We start from the raw sequence: 24098 nt of genomic DNA, 5'->3' as shown, positions 1-24098 counted from the left end.
CAAACATAAACAGAAAACCCATAAGCTACAAAGACCATAAGGACCCGAGATGCGTGAAAGGATCGAGCCTAGCCCGCGATTGTGTTCGGTGGCAGAGGCTGGTTCGCCGCCACGAAGGGCAGGGGCGGCCACTCGCCCGGGTCAAAGGTATCCTCAAACTTGTGGACGCCTGACTGTACCACAAGTCCATGACGTTGTTGGCATGTCTCCGCGGCAAAGGACCTTGGTAATCCTGAAGGTAGAAACACCACTGCGGAGCAGTTTGGCGGCACTTCTAGCCACATGTTGAAATTCGTGCCTTCCAGCACCCATTCGCAAACCACTTTTCCATAAGGACCGTCAAAAGTGACAGCAGCGTTCGTCAAGTTCCCACCTGGAACAGGTTCCACACGAATCACTCTCCAACCCGGCTCTTGGGGTGAGATGCCGCCGACAGATCCGTGAAGCCAGTCTGCTACTGCGCCAAGGGCGTAATGGTTGAAGCTGGTCATCTGTCCTGGGTTGATTCGCCCGTCTGGTAGCATGCTGTCCCATCGCTCCCATATCGTTGTTGCCCCCTTGGATACGACAGGGTACAGCCAGCTAGGACAAGTTTTCTCTAGAAGCATACGATATGCCAGTTGTGGGCGTCCGATCTTTGTGAGCGCATGCGATATCACTGGCGTACCCGCAAAGCCCGTACTGATGTGGAAGCGCGCAGTCCGTACCAGCTTCTCAAGAGCCTTTGCCGCAGTCTGGCGTTGTAATGTGTCGTTGGGATACAGGCCAAACTGAAATGCAAGGGACAGCCCAGTCTGAGAACTCGACATCAGGTTACCTTCGGGCGTAATGTAACGCCTCTGGAATAGTTGTTTCAGCTTCTCGCCATCACTAGCATACTTGGCAGCCAAATCAAGCTTTCCGATCGCCGCACAGAGGCGCGAGAAGACCACGGTCGTGTGTACCAGGTAAGCATTCGCGACAAGGATACTGTCAGTACGACCGTTTCCAGGATCATCGGGAGGTGCACTTGGATCAAGCCAGTCGGCGAGCTGCCACTTGTCCGGGTTCCAAAGACCGTCGCAAGCACGATCAACTCCTTCGTCAAGCCACGTTTGCATGCTGAGAAACTGCTTCTCAAGCAGTCCCTTGTCAGAGCTGTATTGATATAACGCGTCTGGCGCGAGAACAGTCACGTCGTCCCATACAGCCTGAGCAATGTGTGGCCAGTTAGGAGAAATGGCCAGAGGAACAACCAAAGGAGGAATTCCTCCCTTGCCTTCTTCCAGTTGTTCAGCCGCCACATCCTCAAGCCAGTTGCCTAGGATCCCCAATGTATCGTATAGAAATGTTGCCGTAGGACAAAATACCTGCAAGTCTCCGGTCCATCCCAGTCTTTCGTCGCGTTGAGGGCAGTCCGTTGGAATCGACAGGAAGTTACCCCGCATAGACCAGACCACGTTCTTGTGAAGTTGGTTGACGTAGGGGTTCGAACATTCAAAGAAACCTCTGCGCCTCATATCCGTGTGCATCACGAGAGCTTGGATGTCGTCTTCGGATGGGCCACTGCCAAGCCAACCATCGACTTGGACATATCTGAAGCCGTGAAAGGTGAACTTGGGCGACCAGTTGAGAAGAGGCTCCCCTGATCCAATGATAGTATCGCAACACTTCGCATCTCTCAGAGGTCTGGTGCCTAGTTCGTCGTTTTCCATCACTTCGGCGTGGCGGAAAGTGATCTCTGCTCCCTCCTGGGGGCGGACTGACTTGACGAGGAGCTTACCGACAAGATTCTGGCCAAAGTCTAGAATTGTCTTTCCAGTCTTGCTCAGAAAGACCTTGACACAAGGCTTCGTCTCAATGACTCGTACTGGCGGCGCGTCTGGTGCTACCATTGTTGCTTGAGGCCATGGGAGAAGTCTTGTGGCCGATGTCGTCTGAGTCACTTCCGGGGACTTCCAATCCCCCTCCTCTTCTCGCATATCGTACACTTCTCCATCGTAGATCTCACTTCTGACAAGCGCGCTGGGAGTACAAGACCAAGATTCATCTGACAGAAGGCTCCATGGCGTACCAGACCCTCGGCCAACTTCTAGTTGCGCAAATAGCCCGAGAGTGTCGCCATATCGAAATCGAATGCCGCCCTTGAAACCGAGACGTCCGGCGTACCACCCCTCCGCAACCTCGACGCAGATCGTATTCTTGCCCCCTGGGATCAAGAGCCTTTCCACGTCAAGGATGCGATAGACGAGACGATGCTTGTAGCTGGTCCAACCCGGAGCCATGCACTCGTCTGTGACTGGCTTCCCGTTGATCCAGGCTTCGAAGACACCCAAGGATGTGATGTACAATCGAGCTGAAGAGGATCTGAGATCGAGCTCCTGGGATAAGATGAAGTCCTTGCGGAAGCGAATAGGTCTCAAAGGGCCATAAGGTCCAATTTGCTCTGCCGCGGTGATGAAGTTGGCTCTGAAGTCGTCTTTCTTCAGCAGCGCAGCTTCCACAGTTGCTGGTTCAGACCACGCGCTTGGCTCTTCTTTGGCGTAGGACTCTTCGACCAGGCTCTTCCCATACACCCGCACTCGAACTATCGCAGCTTCGCGAGAAGACAGGTCTCTTGCTGGCCATGGCACAAGCACAGATTGGTCGCTGACCTCGGGAAAGCTCTGGGGCTTCTCGTCAGAAGCAAATTTGATCTCGATCTCGTACGAAGTCTGGACCCAGCCAGCGATGGTCTCGTCGGTGCTTTCGAATCGCCATGAGATCCTTGGCCTTGATGTTGCTACACCGAGGCCACTGTGGTGGTGGTCAAAGACAGGCTTCGTGATTGCTGGGCAAGACATGGTTTGTTGTGTGCAACTAGGCTGTGGCATTCATCAACCCATGCATTTCAATGAATCTGGATTTCGAGAGGTGAAATAGATTCAACAAAACCATTGCGGTCTAATGGCCGCCGTGCTTGGCAGGTTCCGGCTCAAAGAGGCACCGATTCGGTCTCGATTTGGCACGAGGTCATGATCATCGCCGCGCGGTAAACTGCCGGTATCCCAGGGGCGGGAATGTACGTATCGGCATCGGCAGCGGTTCCGACGCAGCCAAGTCTTTCATCGACCACTCACGAGACGTTCATGATGTGGGATTTCGAGGCTTATGCGGAGACTCCGCGCCCCCGCATGCTCTAGCTCCCCAGTCGTTTGAGCCAGCTCAGGGAATCTGCCGAAATGAGTCGGGGCAATCATGGTTACTAGACGAGTTCGTCATGACTGCTGCGTTCTGGCCTCCTGTTTGGCAGCATCTTTAAGGCGTAAAGCCGAGTATATCGGTGTACCTTTGCACCGAATATGTGGCAAGGTAGATAGCCATTTTGATATAGAAGATAATCATGCCCCGGATTTCAACCTGCATAATGGAACCACAGTTCCCCAGATTTGTCTTGACCCCACACATCCCTACTGTCAGTATTTTCGTGACTTTGGTATGGGTTTCCTCATCGTCGCTGTGGCGCTTGTCGCCGCTCAGGGTGGCTTTATCTATGGGTTTGACTCTGGTTCGCTTCCAACTTCTTGGGTCCAGCTGCTCAGGTAATACTAACTCAAAGTAGGAATTATCGCCACGACCTTTGGCCATGACAGTTTCAAGCTCAAGATGTATGGACCGTCTATGGTCAACACTAGCTATCAAGGTAATATTATCCACTCAACCCGGGAACATCCCATTTGGCACGGAGGCCACGCTGACTCTTTGTCTTCACAGGCGCCATCGTATCGGTCTATAATGCTGGTCAAGCCATCGGGGGAATGACAGTAGGCTACCTTGCCGACAAAGTTAGTCGAAAGTACACGATTCTTCTCGCTTCGATCTTGAGTTCGTTCTCCCCGCTCGTGGCAAAGCATATACCATGGATGCGTTCCTGATGTTTTTACCAGCGATCATTGGCTCTATACTCCAATGTGCCGCCGTCCAAGTTGGCATGATGATAGCAGGCCGTCTTGTGGCTGGCATCGGCTGTGGTCAACTACTCTCGGTTGTTCCCATCTACCTTGCCGAGGTTGCGCCTCCAGCGCGTCGTGGCTTCCTTGTCGGACTTCAGGGAATGATGATAGCCATCGGCTTTGGCGTTGCTAATTGGGTATGTGCATGTATACATCCTATTTCTCTCTCATACACTGACCGTCTTCGAGGTTGGCTACGCAGGTGCATTTGCCATGGGAGACAGCCAATGGCGGATTCCACTGGCAATGCAGCTTCCCATTCCTGTTCTTCTCTCTGTAATGGTCTTCTACGTACCGTTCTCGCCCCGTTGGCTTATACTGCGCGATCGATACGAAGAAGCGAGAACTGTCCTGGCGAACCTACATGGGGCTGCGGACAACGATGATCTGGTTGGACGCGAACTCATACAAATCCGTGAGCAAATTCTCCTGGAGAGGTCTCAGGGCAACATGGACTGGATGACGGCCTTGCGCGCACTGTTTTCCAGAAAGTACGTCCGCCGTACACTCACTGCCGCATTCATCGTCACCATGGGACAGCTCAGCGGCTCCTCGGTCATACAGAACTTTCAGAACATCTTCTACGCCACTGTCGGGTTCACTGGTAGAACGGCGCTGCTCATCAGTGGTGCTTACGGCATGATGGGAATTCTGGGTCAGGTCATCTACCTCTTCGTCGTCGCAGACCGCTGGCCACGAACACGTACTCTATGGAGCGGTTCTCTGGTGTTGAGTGCCATGATTGCATTATGCATGGCTCTCAGCGCAGTCTATGGTAACAAGAATAACGACAATGAGGCAGGAGCAAGGGCGGCCATCAGCGCCATCTTCATCTACTCCATGTGTTACGCCATTTTTTTCAATGCCATGATCTGGGTTGTTCCATCGGAGCTGTTCCCTTTCTTCCTAAGAACGAAGGGTCTGGCATTCGCCGTTGCTGCCAAGTCTGTTACAGCAATCGTACTCTCGCAAGTCACCCCGCTGGCTATCGCCTCCGTTAGCTGGAGGTACTACTCACTTTTCATCGCAACAAACCTAGCGGCCGCTGTCTTCTACTTCTTCTTCCTGCCAGAGACTGTGAGTCATATCATCAAGTAGCACGCGATCTCTTGCTAATCTTTGGCAGTCCGGGAAATCCTTAGAGGAAATTGCGGAGCTATTCGGAGATGACCTAGCAACAAACCGCCTGGGCGAGCTGGACGTGGACACGAAGAATGGAATCGGACCAGAGGCGGAGCTTCATGAATTCGCCGAGAGGCGATCTCAGGTTTGAAAAGTTCAGACGACAAGTACATCGTAGTGTTGCGGACGCCTCTTCACACCTTGTGAGAGCACAGAACCGTGTCTAGCACATGAAGTATCCCGTAAACTAAGTGTATGCAGTAGGTAGCTCATCAGGGCCATCTACTAAGCCTTGGCCTTGCAATTTTAGGAAGTCGAGCCCACCTGCAGTCACTAGTACTGCTCCCTATGTGATACCAATAATTAAGGCAGGCGACTGCAGAACTCACTGCCTCATAGACTTGGCTACTGAGGTTGATTGAGAAAACAGAAAAGAGTCATTAATAAGACAGAACGTTAATTCTTAGAACTGGGTAAATCAGGAAGCTGTTACTCAACTTCAATCTCCTAACTCCTTCAAGTTGCTAACCGCTGGAACATCGACCGAGAAGACCGTTGATTCGGTGACAAGTCCGATACTCCCCGCGATCTCACTGCCGCGAACCATCGAGTTCATCACTGCGGGGCCGTAGATCATGCGGGGTGTAAGCGTTGCCACCCGGGCTTCTTCCCGGTGAGGAGGTGCATCCCCGGAGAGAGTTCGGAGAAAGGTCAAGTTGAAGGAAAGCCCATGATGCTTATGTCACCATTGAAGATGCAGTACTACTTAGTGTTAGGGTAGGAACATGTGGATAGCATAAAGTTTAGGATGTCTGCTGAATGGGCGCATTTGAATCACTTCAAGACGTAGGCGAATCGTTGGAGAAATTTCCTGTTCCAGACATCGTACTGCATACACCCAGACTCATCGAGTTCATCGAAACACCTACCACTTCGTTTCACAGGTTTTCGATCCTGTCGTGAACGCTCTACAAGCTCGAGCAACAGTGTCAAATTCTTCTACGCTAGGTACTTTCTCGTACAGCATACACATTTCAAATCGCAATATGGCATCTAAAGCGGATCACATCCTCATAACCGGAGCCGCCGGTTTCATTGGCCAGGAGCTCATCACCGCCCTCCTTCTCTCATCGCCTTCCGTTCATCTCACAACAACAGACATAACAACCCCTCCCATTCCGCCACAAGCTCTCTCTCACGCATCTCGTGTGACATCACTTCAAACAGACCTCACTTCATCGGAGGCAGTCGCTTCTCTTCTTACGAGTCACTCGCGTTTCGACGCAATCTACCTTCTCCATGGCATCATGTCTGGAGGCGCGGAAGCGAACCTGGAACTAGGCCTTGCCGTAAACCTCGACAGCCACCGCGTAATCCTCGATGCATTGCGCCAAGAAGCATCTCCGCATCGTGGATCTGTTGTGGTATTCCCCAGCTCATTGGCAGTCTACGGTCCTGCAGCACCGGGCCAGATCAACACCGAGACAACTTGCCCGATTCCCCAGTCTTCGTACGGCGCCCAGAAGCTGATAATCGAGACGCTTCTGGGAGATTACTCACGCCGTGGGCTGCTAGATGGACGAATTGTGCGGTTACCTACCATCATCGTCCGTCCGGGCGTCCCAAGCGCGGCGGCTTCCTCCTTTGCTTCGGGCATTGTGAGGGAGTCGCTCAAAGGTGAGGGAAACATCTTACCAGTGAGGCCGGAACTACCTATGTGGGTGTGCTCTCCGAAGACGGTGGTCAAGAATCTGGTGGATATCAAGGGCATTCCTAATGAGAAGTTTGGGATCTCTAGAGTTCTCAATTTGCCCGGCGTTACTGTCACCGTGGCGGACATCCTAAATGCGCTAGAGGTTGTCGGAGGTACAGAGGCTAGGAAACTGGTGCGCGAAGAGAGAAGCCCGCAGATTGAGGCGATCGTCGGTAGTTGGCCGGCTTATTTCGATGTTTCGAAGGCCCTTGGCCTCGGCCTTTCTCAGGATGGGGACCTGATAACCACAGTCAAGGACTTTGCAGATAGCCTTCGGGCTGGTGTTTAGATAGCTTCCTTCCCGATGAGTGGATGTTCAATCTGATGGCATTTTCTGCACATAGTGCATTTCTGAGAAGATGAGCATGGAATCGAGAAGTTGCTTTGACATAGACAAGAGAAACATAGAAGAAAATAGATCAAATATACATGCCGCGGTATTTTCGGTGTCGGCTCTTAACCCTCATCGCCCAATTCCAAACAGTTCGCCAAAGACAGTTGTCCACCTCAACCTTTTAGTCTTCAACATCTCAACCCACTCAGGCAGCAAATCATGCAAGTGATGAAGATTCGCCTTGCGCCAGTACCCCGCCTTCTGGTTTCTACACGACAGAGACGTACTTTCCCAAGCACTGGTGTATAAGTAAACAATCCACATGACGTCTAAAGAGGTCATGCCAAACTTCTCGGCCTCATGGCCAAGATTACCAAGCACTCGCTCGAAGAAATCGTCCCAAAAGGAGGCATCTGGCTCGGGATCATCGTCTCCAACGGTGTCATGTCTCAGTCTCATGACTTTGGGTTCGATGCCTTCTTTGAGCTCTTGGATGGAGTAATCAAACACGTCGACCAACTTTTTGGCTACACAATCGAAGGGCTCTAACTTTCTATAGTATTCACCCCATGAGAGATTGAGATTGAAGTCTTTGGGTTGAAGATAGTAGAGAGCCGCAGAGTGTTCAGGTGGGATGAGGCCTGGGATTTCGTCAAACGTGAGGCCTGGGATGCGCAAGTAGTTCTGCGGCGCATGAAGCCGCTTCAAACTATTCATTGACCCGGTATCTGGCGGGGTAGATCCATCCGATGACGATTTTGAGGTCATTGCTTAGGACTGAAGTGACTCTGATATGCTAGTTTGTTGATGTTCTTGAAGCAGGCGTGATGCTAATTTCCAAACTGATGATGATTGAGTTTTCGAGTGATGATTTCCTTGCCCATTTGTATTAATTTTGATAACTGAGTTGAAACTCAAATTTTATGTGTCGTTTCCATAGCTCACTATTCAATGACAAAGCCATAAATACTCCCTTGGGTTTCCAAAATGGGGATGGGACAAGCTGGATTCTGAACTATGTGGTGAACTCGACAAAGCACCATCCCCTTTGAGGAATTGGTTCTTACAAAGATCTGGGTAAGATTGAAAAGATACTCCATTCGGAACAAAATCATTGTACCGCCGTAGCGCCGGGAATGGACTGTGATAAGCTGTCTGATGGCTGCGAACACCACTTCAGTTTAAGCCCAGCCTACTTTCACCACCAACCCAACTTAGATCCCTGCTTGCAGCTTGCTCCTCCAATCCTCAACCCCCTTAAGAACAGGCCTAGGGCTTCCATCATACCCAGTCTTTTGCATCCACTCAGCCAGGCTCCGAATCCGACCAGGATGAATTCGATCCAACAACTCCAAGTCCCTCTTATTGACGATGCCCTCTCCCCAGAACCGCCACCACGCCCCAAAGTTCTGTCTCCAGGTCATATCCGACTCGTCCCGAGCAACCTCCGGGCCGACGGAAAAGTTTACATAGGCACCCGGGTACGGCTCCGCGAGCGGCGCATACTCCTCAAACGGCACGCTCTTGTGGATACCCTTCTTTCCTGTCACCTCAGTGAAGATCCTCGCAATGTCAGCGAAGCTGACTTCGTCGGTCGTCACTTCCAGGTTCAGACCCGCGGACTCATTGAGGTTGTCAAAGAGCCAGAGACTGTAGATGCCGACGTCTTCGAGAGCGATAAGCGGAATTTTGCCATCCTCTGTAATATTATTAGGTTGGTGCTCAAGACATCGTGGTAATGATGTGACTTAGGGATTGTTACGTACTGGCAGGGTTAACCCAGAGAAAAGAACCATCCGGTTGCTCTGTTGGCGGAAACATTCCATCCAAGAGCATGTCCATGTAGGGACCTGTCGTGAGAACGGAGCTCTTCATGCCGTCCTGGCCTTGGGCCAAGATGAAATCCGTGACTCTTCCTTTAGAATCGTTGTGACCCCAATGGTACTTCTCGTTCCCTGTTCAAGCCAATCAGCAACGCAATTCAACAGCTCGAATGAGAAAAAAGAAGCCCTCAAGTGTTGCTTACATCCCGACTTCTTTAGCGCATAATCGGTGCCAGCCCAGACGTAATGCTGAACCCCTTCGTGCCTGGCAATCTCATACGCGCGGATACCATAGAACAGCTCACTCTTCTGGCCCAGAGTGAAGCCGTCCGTGTTCACCCATGCGCCGTAGACACCCTTGAACGCCCGGTGGAGATCCTGCTGGCTGTCTTGTTTACCCTGGATAAGGGTGACGTTGGGCAGAGCGGCAAGCTCCTTTGCGCGGGCGTTGTCGACATTACGGGTGAGGACCCTGACGCTGTATCGCCTGGTTTCGGCGAGAGCTGTGAATGATGTTAGAGTGACGTGCAGATTTGGTTCTGTCGAGAACGATGAAGTTACCCTTGACGACAGGTCTTCCCTGGGCACCGGTGCCGCCGATGACGAGGATTTGTTTCAACTCGGACATGGTTTAGAATAGATGATTGCTTTGAATGATTGTTTTGATGATCGTGTTTGGTAATAATGTCAATCAACTCAATGATGGTGACACTCATTATTCCTTATATACATCCATCTTGAACAAAGTGGCCTTGGCTTGCGGGCGATGCCTCCCTTCTACAAACCCCAAAGATCAGACTGTCATGATGATGAAGTTAATGATTAACAAGCCAAGTCCAAGATTTACAATCTTTTTGGAGATGACTAATTATCAGTTTCCATGTCCTGAAGTCGCCGTCCCTTGTGTAATAGCAAGCCTTGATGGCTATTCTTGAGAAGACGTGGCAGGACTGACATAATTCCCCCGGTGTCGTCTTTGTCATGGTCTTTGGATCGCAGCCCACTCGGGAGCAGAATTATGTGCACATGTCAAGCGCAGATGTATTGTACGCTTCAGCTTCCAATTTATTGATTAATGATCAAAGGCAGGTTTCGACCTCTATGACATAAGTTGGCGAGAAACGCGGGATGAGTAATCATTCAAGACCAAGACTCGATGACCGCTGGCCATGGCTTCGGATCTCCGAGTTGGTTGATTTAGATCTCGGGGTGGAAACAATCAAAGTATTCAACCAAAGAAAGGTTTCCATTATCACATACTGCTCGTGGGATTGCTGCTGCTCCAAAATCTGGATTAGCGGACTTCCCCAGCTTGTTGCGTACAACCTGGCCTCGATATCTACGATGTTATCTTTACTCAGATAGGATACGCACCATCAACATCGTCTTGAGGCATACGCCACTCATTGAAAGATGCAACATCTGTCTTAGATGAATAGCTTAGAGGGTCAGTCGTTGTAAGGCACCTTGACAAGATTGGACGAGGGAGCAAAAGGATTAAGTCTCGATATACGGCTTTTCAATAACGTACCTTACCTGATGTTTCTTCTACTCACCTACGTAGTTCAGCAACATGGCCCTAAAGGTACGGAACTCATACAACCGACGCACATCGATGCGACCTCAATCTATCCATACGGTAAACCTGACTTCTCTACCACTCCATCGCGTCTTGGCAGATCAAAGATCACTGCGCCTACGCAAACAAGTGCAAGGAGTAATAAAGAGCAATGGAACGATGAATGATGTACAGAGGCGCAGCCGAGTGACGTATTCTCCTTTCAATGCTGACCTTGCATCTCTAGCTACTGCTGCCTAAACACTCTAAAGCAAATACTGCTGCCTATCACTACCTTTTCGCGGGCCGACTCATTGGCTGACTCTAAAGACGCGGGCTATGCGATATCATGTCTCGGAAATTCGGGTGTTGGGCGAGTTCTGTGGTGGTCCCCAGAGCGAAAGCGAAGTCAGGAACCCTACTGACGGTGTAGCTAGCTCGATAGAGAACTTTGGCAGCACGTCGCGAGCAAGAGCAAAGAAATGGCTTCAGCTTTGGGCCTTCAGACGATGTAGTTCACGGCCATCTTGGCATAACCACAGGTACTCTCGGAATCTCATTCTCCTCAAGACTCCAAAGACATAACGTTCTCATAATTCAGAATTTGGCACAAGAGACTGCCAAGAAACAACTCTCATATCCTCATCTCGTTGACTCTACCATAAAGGCCCGAATCCATCACCTCAAAGACCGGATCCCGGCCCCGTCGGCCACCGTTTCTCGCAGCTCCAGCAGGCAAACAGGCCATACGCCGCACGGATATCTCGGCTTGGCAAATGAAGTCGGGCAGCGGGTACAGCCCTTTTGCTCCCAGGATCAGCCGGGCGCCAAAGAAGTCCTGCAGGGTCAGCGAACAATGTCCCGAAGTGGCCTACACTCATTCAAAAAAGCCAATGACATGGTGTACACGTTATACAGACAGTTGATCCTTTTCACGGACAATCGAATCGGATCTCCCTAGATCCACCGGATACGAACAAGCGACATGTCGCGGGAGCTTAAAAAATGGACATTTCATCAATGTGGGTGTGGCGGAGCTTCGGAGAATAGACAAACAAACAGGATAGATTTTCATTATAAGTGCTAGTTCGGCACACACGGGATTGACCCAGGGGCATAGTGTGCAAAGATATAAAAGGAGGCCATTATTCCTTTCCCAACGCCTCTGCGATGCTTTAAATGGACGACTCGTTAAAGAGATCTTGATTCCATGTCTTTTTGACGCGCCTTTCCCACACAACCAACCCTCTACCGGACAGCAATGTTCTTCATGCGGCCCGTTGTCGGTACCGGCTTCTCCAGTCTCAAGGCCCAAAGCAACATGTCCTCAGCGGGGAGGAAAACCAGCAAGGCACGATTGCAGAGGTACGCAACCAACGCGCAAAAGGTTGCGACGAAGGCATCCATCAGGTAATGATTGGCGGTGCCCACGATTGTCAACAGAATCCAACTCGGGTAGAAGACACCGAAGCAGAACATGGCCCAGCTCTTCCAGCGTGCGCGGTTCTCTTGGATCTCCTTGAGCTCGACGTCATCGATATCCAGCGACTTGTCCAAGTCGTTGCGCAGCAGGTAGTTCCTCAAGCGACCGAAGAGGAGGTTGAGGATAGCCGAGTCGGCGATGAAAACACAGCCAATGGCGAAGGCGTAGCCGAAGTGCATAGAGGGCATTGCAGCCAGCTTGTTGACGAACTTGCCGCTCATCCAGACACTCTCGGCGTTCTCGAGGTTGACCGTGTCGACGAAGCCGTACTCGGAGGGCATCAGACGGGGCGGCGCGCACGGGTAAAAGATGAAGATGATGAAGGCACACATGTTCAACAAGGTCATTGTGCGACGGACAGTGCAAAAGCGGGCGTGGGTGGGAGCCATGGCGAAGTAGTAGGCAATGAAGCCGACGGTACCAGGGATATGAATCAGAGAGTATCCGCGGTTCAGGATCGTGAGCCAAATGCCACGGAAGTCGTCGATTTGAGCACCCTCGAGGAACCAATGGGAAACGCGCCATTCAACCCAGCGCTCGGGACCAGTTCTGGTACCCTCGCCGAAGAACTTGGCCTCGGTCTCGAGAAGAAACAGGCCGTGCTCCTGGGCGACATCCCAGACAGCCTTTCTGCTGCCGTAGTAGCTCTGAGCCAGAGTTGCGGTCATGCGGTAGAAGAAGAAGGAGATGGCCCAGTAGAACATTTCGATGAGGAAGGGAAACTTTTGCAGAATTCTCGAGTGAACGTGTCTCGCAAAACGGCTAGAGTTCGGGGTTTTGACGCGATAGCATCCAAAGATGGTACGGTATTTGGGCGGAAAAGGATCGGTCCGGATAGGATCGTAGGACTCGTCGGAGATGCGGGGTGAGTCCCCTCTCTCTTCAAATAGAGGTTCATATGTCGCGTTTCCGCGGCGGAGGATCGAGTAGTTCTTTCTACGACTGACGTACAAGCCGATGAGCATGATGGATACAATCAGCTGGTGCTGGTGGTTAGCCTTGAGGAATCGTATGACGTGGAGCTGCGGCTGCGGTGGTCTAGCAGCGAAATGGCCGTGATCCTTACAATTGGTTCTACCCAGTCCGGAGTTCTCCATGTGTGTACTGCCTTCCAGCCGCCTTCAGGAGTGCCATACGGCAATTTGCCGCTAGGAGGCTTCACGTCGGCCATGATGTCCAAGTTGCGCGGGGATCCAAAAGTGTTGTAGGAGTGCGTATTCCGTTCCTCTTAGAGTGTCGTGTGCTCGTCCTGCAGTGGTTTGAATCGGCAAAGGACAGCCCTCGGGAATCAGATCGGGTCGTTCTTGAAGTCGGAAAGTCTAATCGCTCGAAACAACAAGCACATTCAATGCAATCGGGACGTCGTGTAGCTGGTCGTGATGATGTCGTCGTGCGTAGTGAAGTACTCGTGCCTGTTTCGGGGCTAGAACTTATTGGTGGCCGTGTATCTTCCTTCAGTCGAGAGGATGGTGAATCTCGATGCCGACTTTCTGGTGTAACAGCGTCAGACAGCGAATGGTAGACAGACACTGATCATGCGACCGACTCGAAGAGTTCTCAAAGAGAAAGGGGAATAGGAAGGAAAACAAGATGTTGAGGAAAGGGGACGAGAAGCGGCCGACGGGGGGTGCAAGCAGCGACTCACGAGCGGCGTAGTAAGAAGCGGGCTCCGCCGTTCATTTAAACGGATGGACCATTTTTTCGGTAGGAGTTGACGGTAAGCTGGCTGAGCGAAACACACAGCAAAGCCAAGCAAAGCAAGAAAGGGCGGATTTGGCTCGCGGGCAACGCGTAGTTGTCCAGTGAGTAGCAAGAAGGTGGGAACACACGGCAACAGTGGGTGCGATGCCAAGACTTTTGGGTTTCTCATCTTTTGCGCTGCATCCCTGCTGCTTTGCGTATACGCAGTACGTACTTTTGCTTCGTACGGATACATGTAATTCGTACCTGCCCCATAGTAAGGCACTTCGGTAGCCTGTAGAAGAAGGAGAGCCTGGGCATGTGCAAATCAGGCAATTGTTCATGTCGCTCCTTGCTTCGCTTGGCCCGGGGGGGCTCTAGGCTCTTTCCTGCAGAGGCTCAGACTCGCGTGCAGCTACCTCAATTCGCACCTGCTGCGTGTGCTGCTTGGGTACGTACACACAATCCGTCCCCTTCAAGATGGAACGGAGTGCTGTTTCGGGAAGGTTATCGTGTGTGGATGAAGGTACGGGGCAGGTGCAAATCTCGGGTTTCTGCTCACCGTTCCTCGGGCCCTTCCCCATCCCCCATCATCATAAACTCTCGCAGCCTCAAACCTGCCTTCCTGATTGCCAGGTTCCATGGATTCCCTCTATGACGGTACCTACCTTACCGTTGCGGCGGGAAGCTCAACTCTGTCTGGACCTTCCCTCGCATCCCCGAGAATGCAGTCTGTCGTTGATTTTTTTTTGGAGATTGGAAGTTTTGAGATTTACGATACCTACTACCTAGGTGCCTAAGTATAGCTGCGGAGAGTGCCATGATTCAGAGCAGGTACGAAATAAGGTACTCTCGTACCTCCTCTGTCCCATTGCGCCTGGTGGCCTGGGGGCCACGCGTCTTGGCGCCTTCCATGGCCATCGCTCCATCCTCCGACCCCTGCCCAGTGCCCGCCCACTCCTTCCTTCACGGCGGACTGCGTACCTAGCCCTTGCACAGCACAGCCATCATTCGTCAAGCCTCCTCCCGTCCTCCCGTACAGACAACTGTTGATGACGAAGTGCCCATACGGAGTAGGCGTACGGGGTAGGTACCTGCCTCACTATGTACGGTAATTGCATCCTGCACAGCTTTTCGGCATTCTGATCCTCTTACGTTCTGCCAGCTCTACAGAGTAACATCTTACTCCCCTTACTCACCAGTCACCGCATCATCACTTCGGCACGTCAACGGATGACTGACTTTGTTTGGTCCGATGTTGCTGTTACTGCTGCCCTTATTCGCAATTACTCACGTACCTAATCTTGGTCTTTGCCAGCTCTTGGATGCCCTCGACCATCCCTAGACCACAGATCATCATTCATCCGGACCAAGAACCATCACCACCACCTACCTACCTTAGGAACGCACTCAGCAGGACCTCCAGGCTTCAGCATTGCCTCGCTGTCATGTGTCACTGTCGTCGTTGAAAGACGGTCAACAGAGTTCTGGCGGGCGACCAGTTGCTGTCTCTCTGCCTCGCTCTAGCCCCAGACGCCAGCCACAACCTTGTTGCCCATCTGCCGTCATCCTCTCCAATCATCAGGCACCCCCGGCACCCATCTCTCCAAAGGATTAGCCACTGTAGGTAGCTAGGCTGAAAAGCTCTGCTGGCACACTCAGGCTTGAGCATGCCTTTTTGTGCGCCACAAGAAACCCATCTCAGTTGGTTTCGCAAGCAGTCAAGCACATCGCACCAATTTGCGAAACCCTTGTCAGATGAGCGGCGCTATCTGTCCTACTTTTTTTGCTCCGAATCCCGACAGCGGCTACTTTAGCTCCAGCGGAATGAAGAAAGAGCAGGGGAAAAGTGGTGGTCCGTCGGACAACGAGCATCGCCAGCCGACGAGGAACCGTCAAGCCCCGTAACGCTATTCGCATGCTAGCTGTCTTGGCACGCCCGGTTGTCTAAGGCTCCAAGCCATTGCAGTCTTTGCAAACGAGATGAAATGTAACTTCTGACAGCATCCCGCGCGCCTCGCTTCTCTTCTCGTTCTACGAAATACAGTTCCAAACTCTCAGCACTTACATAATGGCAGTTGAGTCCCGGGTCCTTCGTTGGCTGGGTTGCGTTAAAGGCCAAAACCCAGACTGCAGTCAAGCTGAACTACGGAGTACCTACCTACATAAAGTACTGCGTCTCCAAAGTCACATTCACATCCTTTCCAACAATCGAGCCAAGCAGGACGATGCGCCGGTCCTGCTGGCTGCAAGGCCGAGGACACCATTGAACGGATACTGTGCTGGGGACCGACCAACGACTTGTTTCCTCAGTCTCATCTGTGATCGCCGGCCCTATTCAAGCTTGAGACAAAATCTCAGCATGCCACCATTGAATTCCTCAGCCGGGCCTAGGTCGGCGACCACCACAATCTGAGATCGGCATAGTCAACTGACAAGCTTAAGCAGTGGCGCTGGGAAGCCCAGGCCTAAGCTAAGCTGTTCGCAACCATCTCCACATGGAACCGGTGGTCAGCACCTTGCCAGCGATGAGGATTTTGCCCGTCACCGTCGTATCGCCTTTCCATCGACTGATCTAACCATTCACGAGCTCCTCTATCCGTATAATTATGGGACTAGAGAAATCGCACGCGACTCCTTGCACCTCTCTTCCTGAATTCGCATCAGCCACAAGGGGTCACACACACACACACACACACACACACACACACACACACACACACACACACATCAACGCTATCATTCAGCGCACTCGCGACAGCCCTCTATCAACCCGACAGGGCTCGATCGACCATCCTCCCATCTGGCAGGCTAGCCCAGTGCCAATCTTGTCAATGCCTATTGTCATATTTCGTCTCAAGTTCTACACCCGACAGCCCTCAGTACGCAAGGTATGGGGGAAGGCCGCCGGTAGTCAAGGTTTCTGAAAGCAGGAGGAATTGTTTTCACCGGCATCCATCCGCCTTGGCGTTGCAAATGGCTGGTGTTCAGACATGACGGCATATTAATGAAACCACCTCACTTTTCTGGATCCAGGAAACACACATGCGACGGATTAAACATCTGTTGCCGGACTCTCAAATTGACATCGAGACCAGATGAAAGAAAAACAAACCTATTCCGCTGCCGAGGGACTGTGGTGAAGATTTGAAAATCCCTTCCAACCAACAAACCAAGGTCTATTCTATTGGATTGGATCCAAATCCCAGCGCTTTGCATGTCAAGCTTCCCGTCAATCTCGCAATGAGACTGAGATGTCAGCAACCATACCAAACCCACTGGCCAATGCCTGTGCTCCACTAAACGGGGACAATACGCGGGAGTAAAGAGCAATCCCTGTCTCTTGAGGAGTCAAGAGCAGTCAGGGCAGTTCCCTGTCGACTGGTTAAAGCGGCCTCCGCGGACCGTCAGCATCAAGACCGCGCATCTGGTCGGCCGGGTCCTAAGCGGCCTATTCGTACGGATGATGAGGGGATCGTGGACGCAAAAAGCTTGACGCATACAAGGCTACGGCTATGCGTACCGACACGCAATTCTTGCTCATTCTCCCCCCACACTGTAGATGCCGAATCAGCCCTTGACTCGTGGGGGAGGGGTCTTACGCTTCCTCGATTGACTATTCGTAGAGCACGTTCGACGCTACTTTTCAGAGATGCTGGTTTCGTCCAGCTTTCGGCACAGGTAACCGCTCAATCCCCAAGACTGGAAATCTGCAACGCGCAGTTCAAGCTGCATCCAAGACTGTTTGGGCTTAGCTTATTGGTTGAGCTCAGACGTAACTCACTCAATCCTCAATCCCCTAATCTTCAATATGAGCTCGGGGCGTGTCTCCGACATGCCGATGGCCCGGCGAACTTCCAGCCCCGTGCCAGCATCCGCGGTTGGACCATCATAGGGGTTGCTCAAGGCATATCTTACTTGAAGTCAATATTTCATTCAGTCTTGCAATTGTGCCTCGGAGCTCACCTTAATTGATAGGCACGTAGGAACTGTGAGCAGCATTGGTACCTGTGGTTGATTCAAGGTTATAATCCCATCATCCCATCGCCACGGAACAAGGCCAGGACCCCGAAGACCTCTCTTTCCGGCAGTAGAGTTTGGATCGAGCTGTACAGGTTTCACAGCTCATCCCGCTGTTCAACTCAACTCTTGGCTGTCACAACTTGGTTGCATGCAACGCGCCAACCTTGGTGTTGAAGGCTCTGCAACACAAAATTCAACGAACATTGCCGGCGGTTTAACTGGGCTGCCCTTACCAGATTGTCGACCATTCCTCACCACGAGCCACCACCAGTACGTCACTAGCACCATTCTAGTCTCCCATCAACTGTGCACTTGATCTGTGAGATGACAGTCTTCGTTTCGAGTTGTGCCGGCTACCCATCGCCTGTCGCAGCCGTTGTCGAGGCTTGAGTTTGGGTTTGAAGGGTTCACCCTAGCCGCGCGTCCACCGCCGGAAGAATGGGATCTGCCGCCTCACCCGATCTGTCTATTTACCCAGCACTGTGGCGGAGCACGCTTCTCTGACTGATCGGCTGCGTGGCTGCTTCTTGACCTTGTCTACAACCAGGCTAACCTACAATTGCGTGCGGGGGTTTGGGTAGGTAGACTGCACGACATTCCTCCGGTCGGATTGGCCCCGCTCTTACACCATCGCCGACCTCCTTCGCCGATGGTACAAGTCGGCCGGGCCTAGGCGTGGGGCCGATATTGAAGAACGAGGCCGACTCTCAGTACCCACCCACGGCATGGATGCTAGCCAAAAGTACACACGCAACATACACACAGTAGGGGTCACGATGGTGAGATTGGCTTTTCTCTTTACTTTGCTAGTTGTCCTATCCTACAGCTGAAGCAAAGCAACGTCGTACCCAGTATCGACACATCCGCTAGACAAACTGCGACCAAAGAGCAAGGCGGCATCTTGACTACCACTCCTGAATCGTAACAGGTGGGAAGCCCTAGAAAAGAACATGATTAAACACCGTAAATGCCAGCTTCATCAACACTATCTCTCGTAAGAGGGTTCGTGGGAAGAAGCGAACAAGGTTCCCAAAAACAAGAGCGCCTGGATCCATCGAGATTGAAGAGAGTTTTCAACCAAAAATAACAACAAAGCCAACCGCCCCTCGCCATGTGCAACTCCCAGCACCTAGCACCCAGCACCCATCCCATCCACCCATCACCCTTTCCAAAGTCCAACTCAAAAACAAATCGTGGGGTTACCAACAGTGTGTAGGTTCGTGCCCCTCCTCGTTTTCCCTAAAGAAGCAAATCAAGCGCCGCTTTCATGTCCCAATCAGTCAATGTTGCGTCAAGTAGATTTAGTTGGATCGTTGGTTAAATTGGATTTTCCGAGAAAAAGATGATGACGACGATGATGCACATCCAAAAAGATTTTTTTTGTTATACCGCCCATGCTTTATGTGCTTTGTGCTTTTTTTTCACTCAAAAATAGAACTGCTGCTGGGGCTGGCCCGGCGGCGGTTGGGCGACGAAATCAAAGTTCATGGTATCGACGCCGCTGTTCCAGGGGTCGGGCGATTCTAGGGAACGATCAGCCTTGTAAGTCTCAATCGGCGACAGATTCGTGAACGCTACTTACCCCACCAGATTGATTCGTAGAGATCCATTGGGGACATGTACGTTGACGGATCCAGGTTGGCAATGTTATCCATGCTGACGGGTGGGTATCCCATGCTGAGACTTGTTAGCATCATCCGAGGAACGAGAGGATCGCGAAAGGGAGATTCAGAGATTACGTACTTTGGTGTGTACTCCGTCATCGCTGTACCATTTTGCATCTCGGCCATGGCGAGAGCCGCGTCCTGGTGGGGATCCATGCCGAACGGCTTCCCGTCATTGTTCCCGTTGACGTTATTGCCCATGGGGCCCATGAGCATCGGCGGCAGCGGCGTCCTCGCCCCGCTTCCGGTGCCGCTGGAGTCGGTCCCCTTCATCTGCGACGTACCCATGATGGTGCCATGTTCGTAAATGTTACGCAGCGCCGTCAGCGCTCTCCATAATGGTCCAGACAGCTCGATATCCTTGTCCGTTTTGGGGATGTGAGCCGTGGGCGAGGTGGCCTCCTTCGCGGCCGTTGCGGACAGCGCGGCGATGAGGTCGCCCTGCAGCTGACGGACCTCGGGGCTGTTCTTCGTCTCACCCAGAATACCGAGGAGCAGTGCGGACGAGAGGCCGTGATACGTAAACGCCCAGCTGCGCGTAGGAATGACGGAGAGCTGGTGCATGGCGAGGAACATGCGGACCGTCTCGGCGAGATTGTGCTGGCACTTGTCCGAGAGATGACGCTTCTGCTCGGGGGTGAGCTTGGTGCAGTCGCGGCGGAGGGCGGGGCGGCAGCAGACGGAGATGACGAAGGAGGTGTGCAGGCGGACGGCGTAGTGCTGAAGGCGGTCGATGGCGCGTTTGCACTGTTCCTTGATGCGAATGTTGGGGGCGACGTTGTTGCGGAGATTTTCGACAGCTTCGCAGTTTTCAACCATTTGCTCGTAGCTTACTGTCGTTGCCACGTCTGGGTTCAGACGCCGCGAGATGATTTCGCAGAGGTGATACATTGTGTCCAAGTAGCCGTATTCGCCGGCAATGGTAGTTGCTACTGTCGGAATCGGGCAGCAGGGGATGTTTGTCATGGGAGGACTATTCTTATTAGAGTGCGTCTGATTATGAGATTCTCGTAGAGTTGCTGTTCTTACCGATCAAAAGATAGTGATGTGAGCGTATCGTGCCACACACATGTCCACCACAGCTTCCGGCGGATCATCTCCTTGGACTGTCCATCATTCCGGGCGCTGTCCCGTCCGTCAGAGGGATTGGGCCGGTGCAGGCCGAGAGACTGAGCCAGCCTGCAGGTCAGACCAAGCAGGGCCCACGAGGCCTCGGCCTTCATGTCATTGAGAAGGACGAAGCTGGTGAGCAAGAGAGCTTGGATGGAATCGAATGTGGGTCTTAAAGCCGGTGTGGAGTCTCGGGTCAGTGGATGGTTTTTTGTTTACATTTCACGGTCATTGTCCGAATAGCCGGATGGGACCCATTCTCTAAGAGATAGGGGGGCCGAAAGGCAAAGAATGGAGGATGACTAACCGTAGTAAAAAATTGCCGAGCCGCAAGAAATGGAACGATATTTGTATGTACTTTTGGGAGTCCCGCGTGCGGATATGATACGGCGAGTCGTGGTATTGCGACCCAACGGCCAGCAATGCAAAAAGAATGGCGAGCCATGAAGCGGATACGGGTTTCGGCGTGCGTGCGGCGTTGCTCGCGTTGCGCGCGCGGTCTTCGAGGTAGACCATGAGCTTAGACTCGAGGTCATCAATATCGACGACGAAGCCCCAGAATTGTTGGGGAGTTTCTTTGTATGTGCGGAACAGCCTTCATTTTGTTAGTCCTCCCCCTGTCCCTTGTGAAGTGAAGAGACACTCACTTCATGACTTCCCGATCCGAGGGCAGCTCCGCCGAAATCTCCCTCGTCAGACTATCGAGATGTTTGGATGACATGAGCGGAAAGGGCGCAGAGGTATCGAGTCCGAGAATGGACCTCATATCCTGCCGTATATCGACGCCCTCTTGCAGGTCGTTGGCGCCGGACTGCTCCCTCAAAAGGGAGGGGATACTATTTTGGCCGAGATACCGCGTGACGGCTTCGGGGGCCTCGGTTTCGTCCACCACGCCTGCAGCTACTGGTCCCCGGGGGAGCTTATCAGTATACAACCCGTTGTTGTTTCCCATAAACGACGACGACGATGCTGCAGAAGCAAAAGGTCTCGAACCAGGATGGATGTGCTGGTTATGCGGCAGTGAAGACGACAATGATGACTTACCGATGGCCGCGCGTGGCCAGGTCGCGCTGCCGGGTTCCTGCTTTAAGGGAGGTTGACCCGCGGCGGCGTCCGCGGCAGGATCTTCGGGCGAATGCGGTCTTTTTCGATTGAGCACTGATGAAGCCGTGCCGTTACCTGCTGTAGTCGGTGCGGCTGTGGTGCTGGCACCATTACCGCCGGCATTGCTATTGCCGCCCTCTGTTGTGACGGAGCCGGTGGCCTTGTGGTTTGTACCGTGAGAGGCTGTGCGATTGGGCTTGTAGGAGCATAGTTGTGGGTGTTCTCGCTTGACGCAGTTTTCGCATGGTTGTTTGTTGTCGCACTTTACCTTGCGTTGGCGACATGGCCAGCAAGCGGTGCCTTGAGAGGAGTCAGTATGAGTCAATAGATGATGAGATGAGTGATTTATGATATGGAGGTGAGATGAAGGTGAGAGGATGTGAAGATCAAGTCATCTCATCTCTGTTACCTAGAGGATATGGGATGAAATGAGATGAGGTATGTTGAGCAGACGGCATATGTTTGTCCGTCCACCGGTGGCAGAGAGAGAAAGTCACTCATGAATGGATCAGTCTCACTCACCATATCTGACCTTGCGGTGAGAGTGGATGATGCGGTTGGCCTCCTCGGGGGTAAGATCATCGATGGAGGCCTGATCCGGGGTCGGGGTGGTTTGCGACTCGGTCATGATGGCGACGGGCCTTGCATCAGACCCGGGTGTCGTCGGCGGCGTAAGCAGCGGAGGTGAAGATGGTGGTGGAGGACGTCACGGATACGGTGGCAGCTACAGATGCAGCTCGCTGTCTGCCGCTTTGAGAGTCTAACAGACCGTGGTGGCGATAGCTGCTTTTCTCCAGACCTCTGTATGGGACAGGCACAGAAAGGTGGGAACTCCCCCTTTCGAAGCCCGTCCGCCGGGGTGGAAGGATTTACAGTTCACGGACGTGACGGGGGGCCAGCCGGGCGGCCGATCGGGGGCGATGAGCGCGTGCGGCGTGGAGTTTTGCGCGCAGGCGGCGGGCTCTTCACTTGGGAGTTGCAATTTCTTGCAGCAAGGCGAAAACGTCGTTCGGCGTACGGTCCTGGCGTGTGTGGTCGGGTGTCTCTGTGTGTCTGGTTCGGGATGCCGGTGTTGGTGGCCGGAGGCGGGTAATGGATGTGGGAAAGACAATTCGGGATTTGAGAGGTCCCAGTTGCGGCGGTTAGATGTACCTCCTTAGGTAAGGCAAGGCAAGGCAAGGCAATGATGCGTGCTTCTGGATTGGTCTTCTTTCTCCTTCTTTTTTCTCTCTGCCGCCCGGGTGCGCGTTACCGGCCGTTGAGAAGAGGAAACGAGAAACGAGGAAATGGAGCTTGTGCTGTTTGCGGTTCGAAGCCTGGCCGGGCTGGCTGGTGTGTGGTTCCAATGGTTCCAATGCGGCTCCGTTGTTGGCGAAAGAGGAGTCCCTTCTTTTTTTTTCCCTTGAAGAGGGGGCGTTTGGAGGTTGGGGATTGGAGGAGTGGAGAAAGCAGGTGAGGGGACCAGCAAAAGAAGCTACAGCCTAAGTGAAGACTGAATGCCGAGATCCCGAAGCGACGGCGAGATGGGCGTTCGCGAATCGCAGATGGGTTCGCACCACCACTGAACAGTAGCAGTAGAGCCTATGACAGCTGCAAGGTAACGCAGTGCGCGCCATGCAATCGGGCGAGGCTCAAGAAAGCAGCAGCGAAATGCAAACTGGTCGCGAGACTCGGGCACCGGGAATGGAGGATTTCTACAGACGGAAACGGAAAAGGAAAGAAGAGAAGGGAGAGAGAAGATGTCAATGGAACACACTGGATACAAGACAGGACAAGGACAGGACAAGAAGGCGCAACGAAAGAGACGGGAAGCAGCGGGGTTCAAGCTGAGAGGCGTTGGTCCAATGTCTGTGTTTCTTCAACTCTTTCGTCCAGTTGGCTGCCACGCTGCTCCTTCCCCTCCGGCTGCGCGGGACCCTTGGAATTTCCACCCATTGCTTAGCTAAGTCTTTGGATGAGTAAGAATGAACCGAAAAATAGAAGGAATTCCGCAGTGATAACACTACGGGTGGCCCTGCCTTCCAGCCTTTCTGACTGCTCACTGATCGCTCTGGGGTCAGAGCGGCTTCGGATCACCCACGCTAAAGCCAGATCAGGTATAACTCAGCTTCACTCTCCCATTGCCCAACCGCCAAGACCCACTCGTGACTTACCCCACTTTGGAGCCCTCGACACCTTCCAGACTCCCGTTTCTGCCTTCCTTCCTTCGCTGTCACTGCATCACCAGACCAATTACTCCGTACCTTATGCTTACATAAAATAGCACGACGGAGTTTGATTTGATCGGTGATAAACACCTCAGCGCGGGCACGGTGTATCCGTGTGTCTCTACCTCAGAGTCTCCCGGGTCTGTCGTCACCTGGGCAGGGCTACAGGTGAGTGTCGGTGAGCCTAAATACTTTTCGGTCTGAGTTGGGCATTTCAACTGATGGATCTAGATCCAGACCTACCTTACACCCTTTCTTCGCCCCCT

General features: G+C 52.6%; 7 protein-coding genes across 7 annotated transcripts; 2 read left to right on the top strand and 5 right to left on the bottom strand.

Moving 5' to 3' along the window:
* Positions 1-68: 68 nt before the first annotated feature.
* On the bottom strand, positions 69-2822 carry CCOS01_12688 (uncharacterized protein; the record flags this gene model as incomplete). The annotated part of the gene is made up of 1 exon (XM_060460836.1): positions 69-2822. The coding sequence occupies one exon, from the start codon at positions 2820-2822 to the stop codon at positions 69-71; it is 2754 nt and encodes a 917-aa protein (XP_060308884.1).
* A 634-nt stretch (positions 2823-3456) lies between these two features.
* On the top strand, positions 3457-5244 carry CCOS01_12687 (uncharacterized protein; the record flags this gene model as incomplete). Its single annotated transcript, XM_060460835.1, has 6 exons — positions 3457-3526; positions 3581-3661; positions 3733-3843; positions 3906-4108; positions 4161-5048; positions 5098-5244. 6 exons carry the CDS (start codon positions 3457-3459, stop codon positions 5242-5244), a joined length of 1500 nt encoding a protein of 499 aa, XP_060308883.1.
* An 895-nt stretch (positions 5245-6139) lies between these two features.
* On the top strand, positions 6140-7135 carry CCOS01_12686 (NAD-dependent epimerase/dehydratase; the record flags this gene model as incomplete). Its single annotated transcript, XM_060460834.1, has 1 exon — positions 6140-7135. One exon carries the CDS (start codon positions 6140-6142, stop codon positions 7133-7135), a length of 996 nt encoding a protein of 331 aa, XP_060308882.1.
* A 174-nt stretch (positions 7136-7309) lies between these two features.
* CCOS01_12685 (uncharacterized protein) lies at positions 7310-7948 on the bottom strand (the record flags this gene model as incomplete). Its single annotated transcript, XM_060460833.1, has 1 exon — positions 7310-7948. The coding sequence occupies one exon, from the start codon at positions 7946-7948 to the stop codon at positions 7310-7312; it is 639 nt and encodes a 212-aa protein (XP_060308881.1).
* Positions 7949-8394: 446 nt separating this feature from the next.
* Positions 8395-9631, bottom strand: CCOS01_12684 (NmrA family protein; the record flags this gene model as incomplete). The annotated part of the gene is made up of 4 exons (XM_060460832.1): positions 8395-8879; positions 8947-9135; positions 9207-9506; positions 9565-9631. The coding sequence occupies 4 exons, from the start codon at positions 9629-9631 to the stop codon at positions 8395-8397; spliced, it is 1041 nt and encodes a 346-aa protein (XP_060308880.1).
* Positions 9632-11809: 2178 nt separating this feature from the next.
* On the bottom strand, positions 11810-13215 carry CCOS01_12683 (uncharacterized protein; the record flags this gene model as incomplete). The annotated part of the gene is made up of 2 exons (XM_060460831.1): positions 11810-13024; positions 13111-13215. The coding sequence occupies 2 exons, from the start codon at positions 13213-13215 to the stop codon at positions 11810-11812; spliced, it is 1320 nt and encodes a 439-aa protein (XP_060308879.1).
* A 5957-nt stretch (positions 13216-19172) lies between these two features.
* Positions 19173-22253, bottom strand: CCOS01_12682 (fungal specific transcription factor domain-containing protein; the record flags this gene model as incomplete). The annotated part of the gene is made up of 7 exons (XM_060460830.1): positions 19173-19270; positions 19330-19424; positions 19491-20384; positions 20441-20692; positions 20829-21116; positions 21169-21925; positions 22148-22253. The coding sequence occupies 7 exons, from the start codon at positions 22251-22253 to the stop codon at positions 19173-19175; spliced, it is 2490 nt and encodes an 829-aa protein (XP_060308878.1).
* Positions 22254-24098: the final 1845 nt, after the last annotated feature.

The sequence above is a fragment of the Colletotrichum costaricense genome (genome assembly GCF_030867565.1).
Source record: "Colletotrichum costaricense strain IMI 309622 chromosome Unknown Scaffold_15.1, whole genome shotgun sequence".
Taxonomy (NCBI): domain Eukaryota; kingdom Fungi; phylum Ascomycota; class Sordariomycetes; order Glomerellales; family Glomerellaceae; genus Colletotrichum; species Colletotrichum costaricense.
The sequence above is the reverse complement of the archived record's forward strand: the minus strand, read 5'-3'. Positions and strand labels throughout refer to the sequence as shown.